The 14,770-nt window shown below is 34.7% G+C and overlaps 2 protein-coding genes across 2 annotated transcripts; one reads left to right on the top strand and one right to left on the bottom strand.

Annotated features, from left to right (window-relative positions):
* The first annotated feature begins 1,576 nt into the window (after positions 1–1,576).
* Positions 1,577–8,678, top strand: LOC131603557 (uncharacterized). Its single transcript, XM_058875911.1, has 12 exons — positions 1,577–1,792; positions 1,965–2,093; positions 2,212–2,320; positions 2,408–2,541; positions 2,643–2,787; positions 3,770–3,948; positions 4,505–4,742; positions 5,117–5,215; positions 5,355–5,500; positions 5,675–5,779; positions 6,488–6,576; positions 6,951–8,678. Exons 1-12 carry the CDS (start codon positions 1,724–1,726, stop codon positions 7,459–7,461), a joined length of 1,953 nt encoding a protein of 650 aa, XP_058731894.1. The 5' UTR covers positions 1,577–1,723; the 3' UTR covers positions 7,462–8,678.
* A 179-nt stretch (positions 8,679–8,857) lies between these two features.
* Positions 8,858–14,342, bottom strand: LOC131603555 (respiratory burst oxidase homolog protein D-like). Its single transcript, XM_058875910.1, has 11 exons — positions 13,724–14,342; positions 13,345–13,507; positions 13,216–13,264; positions 13,014–13,127; positions 12,491–12,913; positions 11,988–12,371; positions 11,691–11,902; positions 11,485–11,587; positions 11,239–11,312; positions 9,560–10,095; positions 8,858–9,299 (listed from the first exon to the last, which is right to left on the bottom strand). The coding sequence occupies exons 1-11, from the start codon at positions 14,238–14,240 to the stop codon at positions 9,190–9,192; spliced, it is 2,685 nt and encodes an 894-aa protein (XP_058731893.1). The 5' UTR covers positions 14,241–14,342; the 3' UTR covers positions 8,858–9,189.
* Positions 14,343–14,770: the final 428 nt, after the last annotated feature.

Raw genomic sequence — 14,770 nt, 5'->3', positions numbered from 1 at the left:
CTGTGACCAACCAATGAATGTATAAGAGTTCACCCCTGAACTACTAAGTAGCCATTTGCGGCAAAAAGAATCCTATTATCTTCCACATCTTTCACTAAATTTATGACTTCTTTAAAGATAACACCATTGCAAACCTTTTAAATGGACTAAACCGTCGTCTACCAAATCAAAAGATAAACTCCATTTATACTTATCCCGTTGTATATTCCTATATACTTAATGGTCAGATAATTTCTATTAGGTGAATATCTATTAGGTTATCAGTGACCTTGTAAAAGAATATGTGTAAAATATAAAATAGTTATAGAAGTTATGACTTTTAATATCTTTTCTGTTTCATTTCATATAACTTTAAAAAACATAATTGTGTCAAAAAGAAAAAAACTAAAAAGAATAAGAGAAACTCTTATTACACTTCTTGGATTCTTAGGCACCATGTGCGTTTCTGATCTGACCTGATCAGAAGGATCGTCAAGGTCGGCAACGAGCTGAGCTTCCTGTGAACTGGGGGGTGTACCTGTAAGGTACTCCGATGTCAAAGTGAGAAGAGAGAGCAATCAGAGTGCAAGTACAAAGTAAAGATGAGTATGAATGAAGTTACATGACCCTCTAGTGAAAGAGGGTATTTATAGCCCCGGGCGCTGGGCCAAGATTCTCTAATTGGGCCAAATTCATTGGAGGTCCACGTGCTAGGAAACTGTCAGAATTCCACATGATAGAGTTGATTCAGCGAATGACTCATATTTTGGATAGGTGGAACGTAGGGTTCGAAGCGAGCTGCCTGAATCCCTCGCTAGTGGGTTTGACCACGTGCTCTTTCGTACGCACGTGGGATTGGTGTTCACACCAGCTAGTGCGTGTGCTTATTAGGCCTGGAACAGAATTCGGCCTGTTCAGCCAAACTAAAGGGCTGGGCCTGTTCGGCCTTTGCCTGAGTATTGGGCCTGCTCGGCTCAGACTAGAACAATTTCTAAAATTGGTAATCTAAAGTGACAAATATTTTGGGACAATTTTTTTCTTAAATGTGACACTTATTTTGGGACAGAGGGAGTACTATTATTTTAATTGTGATATTGGATTCATATTCTGATGTATTATTCTGTTGCAAATAAAATGAAGTTTATAGCTAGTTTAACATATAGCAGAAGGTTCCGTATGTACATCTACGGAACATTCTGGCACTAAGAAGTTTCGGAGCTGTATCTACGGAACATTCTGGCGTTAAGACGTTCCGGAGCTGTATCTACGGAACATTCTCTGAACTGAATTATTTTGACTTTTTTCCATTGCTTACTATTATAAACCACCTCGTGGATGCACCTCCGAAAAAATTCAAATTTGAACACAAAAAATATTTTCTGATGTACATCTCCGATAGAAAGCCGGGGATATAAATGAAATTTCCCCCATGCTAAACTCTAAAAGTATTGAGATATATAATTAAACATAGCTTACTTTTTAAATCTGTATTATTATTTTTTTACTTACAAACGAAATGGTGAGTATTCCGTATTAAATAATTTGAGAAAGAGTTTTACGATCTATTTTAGTTCTTCTTGAGTTCGAGGGTAATTATATGTATTTACTACTTCTTTCTATTGAGTGTGAGTTTGTTTTCCGTTTTATTCAAACTTTTTGTTAGCATCTCTCAAGTTTAAATATCTCGGCGAGACTTGACATTCTATTTCGCGCCAAACCAGAGAGCCATCATTGAAGACGCAAAATGGTTCAGCTGTGTTTCGTTCTTGATCTGCGAAGCTTGGCACCTCCATTGCTAGGAGACTTAAAGCAGGTACATAGATCTTCATAACCATACCTACTCAATCAACTTTGTTTTCCATATAATCTTCAAATTCTCCAATTTCATGAAATTACCCGCGCAATTTCATGAAATTACCCGCGCAATTTCATCATTCCTAATAGATCGATGATTTTTCGTTGTTCGTTTGTGTTTTCATTTTCAGTCACTACTTCAACTCGCTAATTTCTATGCAATTTCGAGTTCGTCTTCGTCTGCTCGCAAATCTGCCACTCTCAGTGATAGAATCGGTTTGTGCTATGTCGTCAGGAATCGGTTAACTTCTTCTGACGAGGTAATGTTTCCGTAGTGAGAACTTTTTTACAATTCACGATTAGGTTGATAAAGTCAAAATGCACTAGACGTGTTTGTGTTGTGATCCGTAAGAGTGAGTGAATTTGCTGGTAATGTAGTTGATGATCGCTTACCGTCCCGTGGGAAATTTCAACCTGCGCGATTTTCACCATGCTGTTAACAGCTTGCCATCAGATGCCTTTCTGTTTGATATGGATAATGTATCTGGTGCGCGCTATCTCTCTTCCAGTTGAGAATAAGGCATTTTCCTGTTCAGAATAAGGCATTGACAATTCTTTGATGATTGATTTGCAGATGTAATGATTTCAGATGTTTTGAGCGAACGAGTATTGTATTCTTGGCAAGGTAAAAATATTGAGAGAAAAGTGATAGTCATAACTTCAATCTTGCCTGAAGATGTGGATTCTGTAATGCAGAAGAGCCTCATGGTGAGCGTTTGTATTCATGATATGAATTTTGTTCACCTTGAGTTGTCTAATTCAATTTTATCTAAAAGATATTAAATTGGTTTTTATTTTCATTTTTAAAGGATGCTGCAGATAAATGCGTTTCAGTTGATTTTGCTGTATTTCAGCCGAAGTCAAGTCATCTGATTGATTCGCGTGAAAACATTAACAATTTCCGTCGTTGCATTTCTCATCTTGATAATTGCTCAGTTCAGACCTACATCGCAGGTCAAGAACTCTCACAATGTGTATTGAACAAAATTAATTTCTTTCCAAATGCTTTTTGATTTGGAGTTTGAGCTTTAGCTTTGAGGAGTACAATAGCAACAATTAGAAAAGTTATCCTACTAGATAGAGTTGGCTACGCATAACAAATGACACCATAATTTCTTATTGTAAGTTATGTCTAATGAGAAATTATTGGCCTATAGTTTATCTTAGCTCCTCCTATCTTTAACTGTTTAACTACCCTTCATCTGATTTAAGTTTAACCTTCTTTGCAAAGCTTTTATAAGTCTTCTTCACACGTAAGTGCCCAAACCAAACACTTAAAACGAGATTATGTAATCTCTTCCGATAAAGGAGCTACTTAACATGCTCTAATACATTCATTACTAATCCTATCTTATCTTGTGTTTCCACATATCTATCTTATCATTATCATCTCTATAACACTCAACTTATTTTGCTCTTAGTTCTTTACTGTTCACAATCACTTCTATACAACATCACACATTTTACAATTCGAGATAAACCATCTCCTGAAGCTGAAGTGGTACTTTTCTATCACAATAATATGCAAAACACTCTTTTCTTTCATCATGTTTTAATTCTATATTTTAAAACCTCTGTCTGTTCCTCTCATTTTGTACAATGAACCCGAGTTAAGTTGACTAAGTGATTTGCTATATAATATGATCTCCAATTTTGTCTGTAAGGAAGAATGAGTATACCCTTACTAAACTTACACGCGATATACTCCACTTTACTTCCACTTAAAGAATGATTTATGCTTCTAAAGCTTTTCTTAACCCCTACGTTTTTATTTATTTATTTTTGCGATTCTCTAGATAGAACTAGATCATGTGCAAAAAACACGCATCATAGCACTAGCTTTGAGAAACACAAACAGAAAATGTCATGAAATCAATAGACTATTTTTCTAAAATCGCACTAAAGAAATTTATGGGAATTGTCTAAAACTTTGCAGATTTCAGATCATTCAACGGCCTGGTTAAAAGATGGCTGCAGTTGTTGAAAGATGACATGGACAAGCCCCTGCTAGCACGTCTCATTTTCAAGGACAAACTTTTAGATTCTGTGAACCATATATTCTGCAACCTGCTTCCACCAGTCAATCCAATAACTAACGGCTTCAGTCAATGTCAGGTAATAATGTCCAATCTATATTGAATATTACTAACCATCCCAAATTTTGGTAGATGTGTGTATTTTTGTTGAGAAATAGTATGTTATGTTGGTTGTTTAGATTAGAAAAGTTATTTCCATAACTGTATAGACAATAAGTATTGTGTATAATTGTTGGAGAAATCAACTGCTCAATTTTGGTCATGTCAATTCCAGAAGCAAACAGGAGAAGTTGACCATGTTTGAAAATAATTTATAATTAGTTTTACAGTAGGAAACTTTTTTTGAACAAAAAATGTCAAACCTTCAGTAACATTCGTACACTAGGTAAACCTCAGCTGGAATATATAAGAAACATGAAGACAGCATTACCCACGCAAAAATGTTTCATTTATTAATTCCACCTTCAATTGATTATTTTCATTATTGGTCTATACCATTTTGAATGCCCTCTATACCATTTCATGTAAAATCTTAAGCAATATCTTACCTACCATAATCCTCTTTTTCTTTCTTAATAACGAATTCAACTCATTTAAAGGAAAAGGAAGAATACTTGATTATTGGAATTTTACAGACATGCAGATGCCATGGCATTCCTTTAGGGGATGCTGAAAAAAAACTCAACATGTTTTCCTGTCCAGTCACTGGCTCCAATCTGGAAACAAGTGATGTTAATGAAAATTCTGTTCGAGTTGGGGAAAAAACTATTCTGTTTCTTCCCTCATTCCATAATTCCCTGAAGCTCCTGCCAGTTTGTTCCCCAATCAACGTAACTGTTAATGAGAGAATAAACTTGGCTTCTCTTGATGAAGGTGTGCATTTGCTTATTGCCTTTCACTTATAACTTTTGTTAATAGTAGTATGCAACGAGAATTCGTTTGTTATTTTAAGTTAAGTTAAAATGCAACCTGTACAAACTGCTGCTTGATTGAGTGTTTGCACAATCAATTTGATCTGTCCGGCATTTATATCAATAGCCTATGGGAGAAAAAGAAAACACTATTCTTTCACTTTTCTTTTTTACTTCACTTTTTTAAAGTCTATTTCATACCGATTTCTTTCCTCTTTATGATGTACTATCGAGACTGATTAAGCAATATTGGTGCACCCAATGTCTTGTTCTTAACCCCTCTATATGGTTTCGCTACAAAAAAGTTAATTTTCTGATTTTTGAGGTTTAATGCAGGTCTAATAATGGGGGCTTCATTTGTCGTGACTGAATCTCCTTATCATTTGATCGAAACCAATTCCGATGATACTGATCAGTCAGACACGAATGCTCAACGTGAGTAGTAGGATCCTTCTTCTTTGAAGTTCTATCACCAGTGTCATTGTCATTAGTTCTGAATTGTCGTTGTTCAATTTTTACTAGTCAAATTCTTCAAAGTTTATCTTTTTTCCTAACTTGATTAGCAATTTGACAGTTTTTCAAGGCCTTTCTAGTGTTCTACATTCAATGGACCAGGGTTTGATATGTTCTTCAAATTGTGATTTAGAAACAATGACAGAGGCTCCTTATCATTGTTACTACATTCTGCAGCCATCAGATAATGGACCAATGCTTATGAGGGTGAGAACTAGTTTTTGCTCTTTATCCCTCTTAATCTCCGTTTCCGCACATTAGCACATAGTATAATAACAGAAACCATGCAGTGTCATTACAATGCAGTAGAATGTATATTGGGTTCCTAACATACACTTTGATGATGATTCACCACTTTTCATTATCCATAAAAACATGCAGCGCCTTGCAGGGGCAGAAGAAGTCAAACAAGCTCCCGACAACCGTTTAATTGATCCATCGGTCAATAAGGGTGTAGAGAACTCTGTACAAGCCTGTTTGCTAAAGGTGTGATTTAAACATTTACACTGAAATTTACCTTTTTTTTGTTCCTTAGATTGACTTATTGATGCAGACAAGAAATTGTATGTTGGCATTATTTTGTGCGGATGATTTGTGGAGAATAAGAAAACCCCTTATGCATAAAAATTTTCATTAGGTTTCTTTAATGTTTTGGGAGCTCTGCATATCTGAATTTATCTGAGAAAATATTGCTTGTTCACTGTTGAGGATTGAAGAAAGGTTGACTTGGCTGAACTCCAAATATGGTCAAGATGTTTATTAAATAGAAATGTTAGATACTCTAAAATAGGAGATAGTTTATCAACAGAATAAAATATAACAGAACGTGAAGAAAAAAACAGAATATTAATATATTATTGGATAAGCACTGTCTCCTTCATTTGCACGTCCTTTAAACTAGACAGATTGGTGGTTAGTTAGCCTTAGGTTTGCAGCTAATGGAAGTTGGTTTGAGACAAGGGGGTTTTAAAAATGTTTGCTAGTTGATAGGTTGTAGTATTATGGACTGATATGTGGGGATAGATGGACAGTGGAAATATGGACTGTCCAAACATCTGGATTACCGGAAGAATTAGTTTGCAAACTTCTGCAGACTAAACTTTATATTTTGAATTCAAATTAATCACATAAATATTCACAAACTTGAATAAGTTCCTTATTTTTTGGAGTATTGAAACCAAAATTTACTTGCAGATTGATGTAACAGTTTATGATCCACTGTTACATGAAAGAGGCTTTCATCAAAAACTAAATGTGCTTGTCAAAGAAAGCCTACAATTGGGGTGAGTTTCTACTTACTGCTTGCAGCTTAACAAATGACAGTGCATGAACTTGAGAATACGCGTGGACACAAGTAACTTCTCAAAACAAAACTCTTTTTTTTCCTAAAAGAAGTAGACATAAGAAGTAACAGCTAGCGCTTTTGAGCAGGTGCTTCCAGATTTAGTAACTGACTTTTTTTTATTAGAATGAACATTTTTACTACAAGATCTGAAATTTTTTGCATTTAATTTTCTTTAAGATAAAAGATGACTTAATATTTTGATTCAATACTTCCTTTTTTTTAGCTTGTTACTCTAAATGAATCGTTGTTGCAAATTTAGTTTGTTATCCGAAATTTAAAGATTGTATTTTATTTATTAATGATTTTTTGTAGGTCAGTATTTCCCAAAAAGGATGGTGCGTTTTGTGAACTAAGCTCAAGTCAACAACCTTTATCTGAGGTGAACGGGAGAGCACAATCAGCAAATAATGTCGTTATTGTGGATTACGAAACTTTGTCTACGGATATTGCGGATCAAGACGACAGAACTATGGCCTGTATTACAGAAGAATGGAAGCAATTGGTTGTAAGTGAAGAGCCCAAGTTGCACTCTCCATCTTGCATGCCCAAAGCCAAGTTGGATCAATCAAGTATAGCCCCACGAAATGGTAATAGACAGCTAGACAAGGAAACTTCAAGGATTTTGGAGAGATTGGAGGTTCCAAGGCCATTGAAAGGAAAGAAGGCCTCTCCCGTTTTAAATGAAAGTTGTGTGAAAAATAAAACTGTGCCTACAAAAAAGCCTCTAATACCATTCCAGCCAACTCAAAATACAGAACAAGTCATTGTCGGCAGCCAGCTATTGAAACCAAATTTCCAGAGGCAGAAAAGGAAGCAAAGATGAAAAGAACGTAACTCGGCGTTTCATGAAATAATTGTTCAAAAGTCTATAAGGTCAGGACATTTCTTTTCCCTTTTTTATCATCCCACGAGTTATTTTGCTGCTAAAAAAGAGCCCACTAGTCATGAAACATGTTTTCTAATGGATCAGAAGCGTTAAATTGCATACATATTTTTGAGCAGGCTCGAGATTTCACTTAATAAATTCTGTTAAATTTTTATATCTACTTCTCTCCACAGTACTCACAACATTGTTATATAACCACTTGAAATTCAACACATCATGACCCAATGAACTCTAATATCAATATGCTTTGATCTTGAACGATAGGTAGAAGTCTTAATAAGGTGCGTAGTACTTTGGTTTTCATAATACATTGGATGAAAACAAACTCATGAAGAAAACTCTTCAATTCACCTATAACAACTCCGTGTTAGTTTTAATTTGAACAATAAACTTTGCCTTTGTAGTAGGGCAAAAAGCTTCGCAATTCTGACTACCGCATCTTAGTTCCCCTTCACGCATGTAATATAAAAAAAGAAGTAAATATGTGACAGTTGATATCTCCTCCCACCTATTGTCAAACTGTATACCCAACTAACACAAACTCTATCATCAGAGCAAAGTTTCAAGTTGCTCTTTCCTCAGAATTAGTTCACTATTCATTTGACATTGACATGCATGAAGCTGCTTAGAGACAGCATAAAAATATTCTATAACAATTAATTCTCTTCATTTGTCATGGCAAATTATTTCACATTCAACTTGAAGGGTGCTGCAAGAACACTACTATTCCAAACTTTCATTACAAAGTTATCATTTTTATAATGATTTTGGATGAATCCATTTTGCAAAATTGCTTTTGATTAAAAGTGAATTAATATAAAACCACTTATATTAGATATACTAATTTTATAAAAGATTAGTTGAATTATAAACTTGAATAAAGTTCAAGTTTAAAGACAACAGTTCTATACTTAGATGTGTCTAGAATAACTTTTACCCACACAAAAGTGAATCCAAACCTATCTCCAACTTTTGGATTGAGTGGATCAGTAGTTCAGATGAAATTTTACTAGGATATAGCCGATAGCGAAAACTTTGATGTTTTTCCATTATTCAAAATAATCCTTGTTGGAATACTGATTTGAATTGAAGTGATGAAACATAACTTTTGAATTTGGATTGCAAATTTACAGTAAATTATAATACAATATAATCGAAAACTTTTAAATATTAATAATTTGACTTCAAATTTACTCATTATTAGTTTTACAAAACTTACTAAATAAAATAAAATAATTACAAAATCAATTAAAATATAAACTATTAATTGCACTGCATCTTATTATTTCCTTTCTCGTTTACTTTCTTCCAGGTAGGTCCCTTACAATATGAATGAAAACAAAACAAAAAATCCTTCTCATCATGGTTATCTATTTTCCTTTAATGTATTAAATTTACAATCATGACGACACACACTTATACATTATTGGCGGGCCCATCCTATTCTTACCTCACCTTTAGTATTTGGTAGCCAACTCACAACCAAACAGTTTACCCCCCACGTATATTTTGACCCTTTTACAAAGCTATATCAACCATGGGTAGAAAGTAGAAACACACTTTAGGTTATCGACATACAGGTGGTGACAATACATGATTATAGTTTATAGTCATCTTGGTGGAGGAATAGCTCTTCCACCGTAATCCTCAATTATTTTCATCTTATCAGAAATTTTCTTTATGAAAGTCGAATTTGGTGGATGTATTGTGAGAGAAATCCAATGATAGCTGGCGAAGCTCGTCAGTCAGGGATGATGGCCCACAGTAAAATACCCCTGCATTATTAAAAACATGATGTCCATTATTTGCAATATGATGATAAGCTTAGTTTGAAAGAAATACGTCAATAAAAGATAAACGCATGATTGATGTTGATACAAAGCAAGCACCTCACTTCAACCAGACCTTTTCCTTTTTATGTTTAACCTAACCCTCTAGAGGCATCTTTGAAGTGTGGATTCCAATTTCAAAAGCATATTAACGATCATTGATTAGAAAGAAAAACAATTGTCGCATTCAAGAAGTGGGAACTCACCAACGCGTGCTTCAGGGTGATTAAGTGCAATGCGTTTGTAAACAGCTCGCCAGTTGGGTTTGGCAAAGTGAGACTTGACGCGAGTGCCCGACACAACGTCATAACCATTTTTTGCATGGCTTATAGACTGCACCATAGCAATAAGAGCAGAGCGAGCATCACCCTGCTCGTATACGCTGGTGCAGTAGCTGTGCAGCTCAATCAATCCCCCTCTGTCCTCCTCAGCTACGTCATTCATCACCCCTTTAAACCAATCAAAGGAACCTTGCTCTCTTGTCACCCAATAGAAGTATGCCCTTCTTGTCTTGAAGTCACTGAACCTAGTGTCTTTCTGATTGCTTGTCACTGGTGATCCTTCCTCCATTGCAAACCCTTCTTCCTCTTCCATGGCTTTGAAATTATTGACCATGTCCTTTAGTATACTTATCATTGGGGTAGCTCCTATTCCTAACCCCACTAGTAAAACCACTTCATACTCCCTGTAGTCTTGTGCTGGCGCTCCATACGGACCATCAATCAAAACTTTAGGGAAAATGCTACACAATATCATAATCATAACATACAATCATTATTTTGTCATTCAAAAAACATATAACTACTTGAAAAGCAATTGTTAATATTAATATGCATGGTAGAGGAAATTCATCATAGTCTTTGAATGATTGGATCCAATCATCACGACCACCTGTGTAACATCTTTTGGGCAATGTATATCTTTTTATTTCTTCTTTTTTTGGTTACAACTTAAAAGTTACAACATGAGATAACAAGCATGTCAAAAGCAACATAAACCACAATACTATTAATTGGTAGTTTGGAGGACTTAGAGATTTAAATGATAGAAAAGTCATAGGTTTGTCTCCCTTCTTATCAACAAACAATTAACATTTATCATTGGAAAAAGATTGACAAATAAAAAAATATAGACTCGGTAAGATACTCGTAAAAAAATGGATTTGCTTGGGTTTGTATGGCATGCATAAATTTTCAAAAAGTGTCTTTATCACCCTAATATATTTTTTCCCCTCAATGTTCAGATGACAACCACAGCTCGTCCAGAAAAAAACAAGATAATAGTCAGTCTTGTTGGCCCCTTAATAACATAATCATTTGATTATAAAAAACAGGGCATGTGTCAAGTTGCCTTTGGAATCTCAGCAACAATAAATTGATATCCAAACCAAATTGGACAGAACAAAAAACATGTTCTTAATTTATTTCAAACACGTTCTTCAGTTATTGGATCTATGATGTCCAGAAACGAAGCAAATGAAGGTGGTTCTCTAGCATAAACTCTAGCTATCTTCTTAATTAGTCCCCATGCAAACTATGAAAATGAACAACTAGGTCTAACAATACTTAAAAGATGGTAATTTTGTCCCCTAATAATAATAATTAAAAAGCTTTCAACATGACATTAAATAACTCATTCTTCAATAAATTGTATTGTTGTTGTTGTTGTTGTTGTTGTTGTCGTGTATATTCAAACAATGTTATTCAAAGCCATAGTCAATTATTCCACAATCAGATTTTCTTAATAAACTATTAACAATAATTTATAACATTAAAATATGTTAAGTGCCGAAGCAGAACTATAGTTTTTGCATGTTACCTATCATCACATATTTAAAAAAGAAGAAAAAAAACCTACTTGCAAAAGCAAAAATAATGAACCATACCTTGGGCTGTTATCTCCCTCCAAACATTCTCCTCTTGGAAGTCCACTCTGTCCTTTGTTGGCTAGCTTGCACGCCTGACAGAAACAAAAACAATAAGCTTGTTAATTAGAAGACACCGCATGATATAAATACAAATAATAATAATAATAATAATAATAATAATAATAATAATAATAATAATAATAATAATAATAATAATAATAATAATAATAATAATAATAATAAAATAATAATAATAATATTCACCTCTGTGAATTTTTTTTTCAGACCTCCAGTCCAATCCCCAACTGTTTTAATGTGAACGCTAAGGTAATCATCATTAGGAGCAGAAGTTATAGAAAATGGATGCCTGTAAGATGCATAAACAATGAATTAAGCTATAGAAATTATATGATGTTTTTAGATGGCACATTTCATATAGAACATGATTTTTCAAAAAAATAAATACATACCATTCTAGTGGAGACACAGCAGCACAATTGACAAGCATGTATTGTCCACTCTTATAGCTAAACCCTTGAGGCTTTGACATATTAATTGTCAACACATTTCCAGGATAAACAGCAACCTTCAATATTTTCACCGATTTGATGCTCGATCTAAGTGCTCTAATGAGCCTTTCCAATGCATAAATGGTGATGGGAATTGCCAGATACATCCAAGTCTAGAAAATTACACAATAATATTGTTATGCGTCTGTGAATCGATTATATAAATGACCAGAGTAGGGGTTAACTGATGATACTAACCGTTTTCTTGTACCATTCTTTAGTTAGGTAAAGTTTGGTTCCGTGGATGATCAAGAGGGCATAGACAATGATGAAGAGGTGATGAGAATACCAAAAGGCATTGAAACCTGTGAGTTTGTTAAAGGGTTTAGGTAGTTTGGTACGATTCCTCCTGAACGTAGTATTGGCCAGTGTAAAGGATATTGCCATTATCACAACCATTAGAATCCCTGTTACTCCTTCCCATGATTTGACAAAATACCAGTAATTCGATGGTTTATGTCCGAAAAAGGGCTCCATCAGCTTGTACTTTTCATTGCTTGCATGAAGAAGACGAGGAAAATCACAAACAAGATGATAAATAGCATGAATCCCAACACCAAGTGATATTGCCATAGCTATCATCTGCAAAAAAAAAACTCTTAATTTCATGTCCTACACTTGTGAAAGCTGCTATAATCCTAAAACAATGTGTGTATTTTATTTTCATATAACTTTTGAGGGAAAAATCAGAAGCAACTTACCTTGTGAAAGTTGATACTGTCGTCAAAGGGAACAAAAGCGCCTAGCTTGGTCTTATTCCTGAGCCAAGTGATGGTGTTTCGGCAAACAGGCAATAAGATAATAGCCATGTTCAACTTAAGCGTTTCAGCAGCACCTTTTGCCATGCACACACAATGCCCCATCACTTCATATGCAGCTCTTCTTCTATATTGCACAAATTTATAGGCAAATAGACCTAACATCACAACAATCCACAGCGCAAACACCCAAGATCTTCGCCAGTTATCCTGGAAGAAGTACTTAGTATCTCTATACCACCTCTTAATAGGATTTTCCTCAAATATAGGCTTAAGCTTTTGGCTTATCGCTTTGCTCATGTTCTCACTTTCTCCCCTTGTATTTTCTTCTGGTACGTGCAATAAGAGAGTCTCCAGATTCCCTATCTGTTACAAAAATGGCCAAATGGTTAAGGTCACAAATCTATAGTATTGAAATAGTTATTTTAACATGGACATTACAGTGTAGTTTTTGTCATTTTATTACCAAAATATATCCCGTGTCATCCGGATCTAGTTCTTCCATGATCAAAGCCGCATATTCCTCCGCTTGCTTCTGGATGTTTGAGAGTTTGTTCGCAGTGGCGCTCAGACATATGATCTGAGAGCAGAATCACATAAAACACAAAAATTATTCGAGAAAAAACTGGTTAATAGAAAACTACTTTGTTAATATTATGATATCATACATCTTTTATCTCCTCCTCAGTGATTCTTCCATCTGCATCTTTGTCAACCCTGCAATCCAAATCAAATGTCATTGATATGTTTACGAAGCATTCAACAAGACGTTTACATTAACCAAAACAAAAAATTACATGTCAAAGAATGTTTTGAGCCTAGTGTCAAAGCTCTGGTCAGAAATACAGTCCCAAAACTCCCTAAGCTGGATCTTGTTAATTGAACCACCTTGAATACCTCTCTGCCTAGCAAGAGTATCAAAAAGCTTCTCTGCATACGCCTCAGACTCCGCATTCAATCCTACAATTAAATCCGAAGAAAAACTTAGAAATTACTCTATAATCATGATCAAAGTTTTTAATCACTTGATCGCTGCAACTTTTGATGTTGCAGAGAATTACTGTCAAATACAACTGATGCAACTCAAATAGCCGCTGTCGGCAAAAACATTGGTTACAGTATCCAAAGTTCTTATCTTATCATATCATTTGAAGCAATATTGTAGAATTGGCATACCTATGCATTTAGCAAAGAGAGCGCGAGGAAGATATCCATCCGTGGTAGCAGTAAGCTTTTCAAACTCTTTCTCAACTTTATTCCATCCTGCACTAACATCGGCCGAGCTGATAAACTTGAGCCCAGTGAGAGCATGAGCCACTGCAGACTTGGTTCTTTCCAATCGTTTTGCTGGTTTCGCAAATGATGTCAAACGCTTCAGCTGCTTCATACGAATAGTAGCATTCTGAACCACTGAAGCACCAAAAGATTTCTTCGGCTCCAACCTCCTCCCAGTCAAACTCAGTTTCTCACCATCCCTTTCTTCCATGCCACTTTCTATTATAGGTTTCATACTGTGTAAGGCAATAGAATCACCTTGAATATCCATGGTCACCTCAACATAGTCTTCTGCTTCTTCTTCTTTTTCTTTTTTGTTATCGTCAACAGAGTTGCTTAACTTTGTGATGTTTTCAGGGGCAATGAGTTCTATATCTGGTCCATGATGATGAAGATCTGCAGAAGGAGATCCTTTCATGTTGCTGTTTTGTTTGTCTGATACACTGATTCAACACTTTCTGCTCACTTTTGTCACAACCATTTGCTTCTTTCTTTATTAGTTACTTACTGCCTCTGCTCTCCATATATATATAAAAGTATGTTGCATTTTTGAAACAGGGAATATAATATAATAACTTTTGTTTGCTAGTGATTTTTTTATGAAAATAATAATAAAACTGAAAAGAAATAGAAAAAATGAGTGATGCATGTGTAAAATGATTTTATAGTGTCAACCATTCACAATTATATATCCAATTACATCACCTTTTTAGTGACATGAGAGACTGTTTGTTTTCTATTGAATAACAGTGTAAAACTATTTACACTGTCAGTGCATATCATATTTATTAAACACAAAAAAATAATGTAATAATTTTTTAAATATTTAATTCGGCTATAGCATTTTTAAAGTGAATATTATTACTCTATCATTCAAAGAGTTAGAAGGTAGTGCACTAATTTTACGCTCTCATCCAATGAGAATTCATCATTTAGCCATGTCATATA

This window comes from Vicia villosa, linkage group LG5, assembly GCF_029867415.1.
Source record: "Vicia villosa cultivar HV-30 ecotype Madison, WI linkage group LG5, Vvil1.0, whole genome shotgun sequence".
Classification (NCBI taxonomy): Eukaryota; Viridiplantae; Streptophyta; class Magnoliopsida; order Fabales; family Fabaceae; genus Vicia; species Vicia villosa.
This window is presented reverse-complemented; position numbering and strand designations above follow the sequence as displayed.

Excerpts from the sequence above, each read along its gene's own strand:
- LOC131603557 (XM_058875911.1), top strand. The coding sequence starts at position 1,724 with ATGGTTCAGCTGTGTTTCGTTCTTGATCTGCGAAGCTTGGCACCTCCA. Across the intron at positions 2,321-2,407 it reads TGATATGGATAATGTATCTG|ATGTAATGATTTCAGATGTT; the intron begins GTGCGCGCTATC and ends ATTGATTTGCAG. Across the intron at positions 2,788-3,769 it reads AGTTCAGACCTACATCGCAG|ATTTCAGATCATTCAACGGC; the intron begins GTCAAGAACTCT and ends AAAACTTTGCAG.
- LOC131603555 (XM_058875910.1), bottom strand. The coding sequence starts at position 14,240 with ATGAAAGGATCTCCTTCTGCAGATCTTCATCATCATGGACCAGATATA. Across the intron at positions 13,265-13,344 it reads CTCAAAACATTCTTTGACAT|GGTTGACAAAGATGCAGATG; the intron begins GTAATTTTTTGT and ends TTTGGATTGCAG. Across the intron at positions 12,914-13,013 it reads ATGACACGGGATATATTTTG|ATAGGGAATCTGGAGACTCT; the intron begins GTAATAAAATGA and ends TTTTTGTAACAG.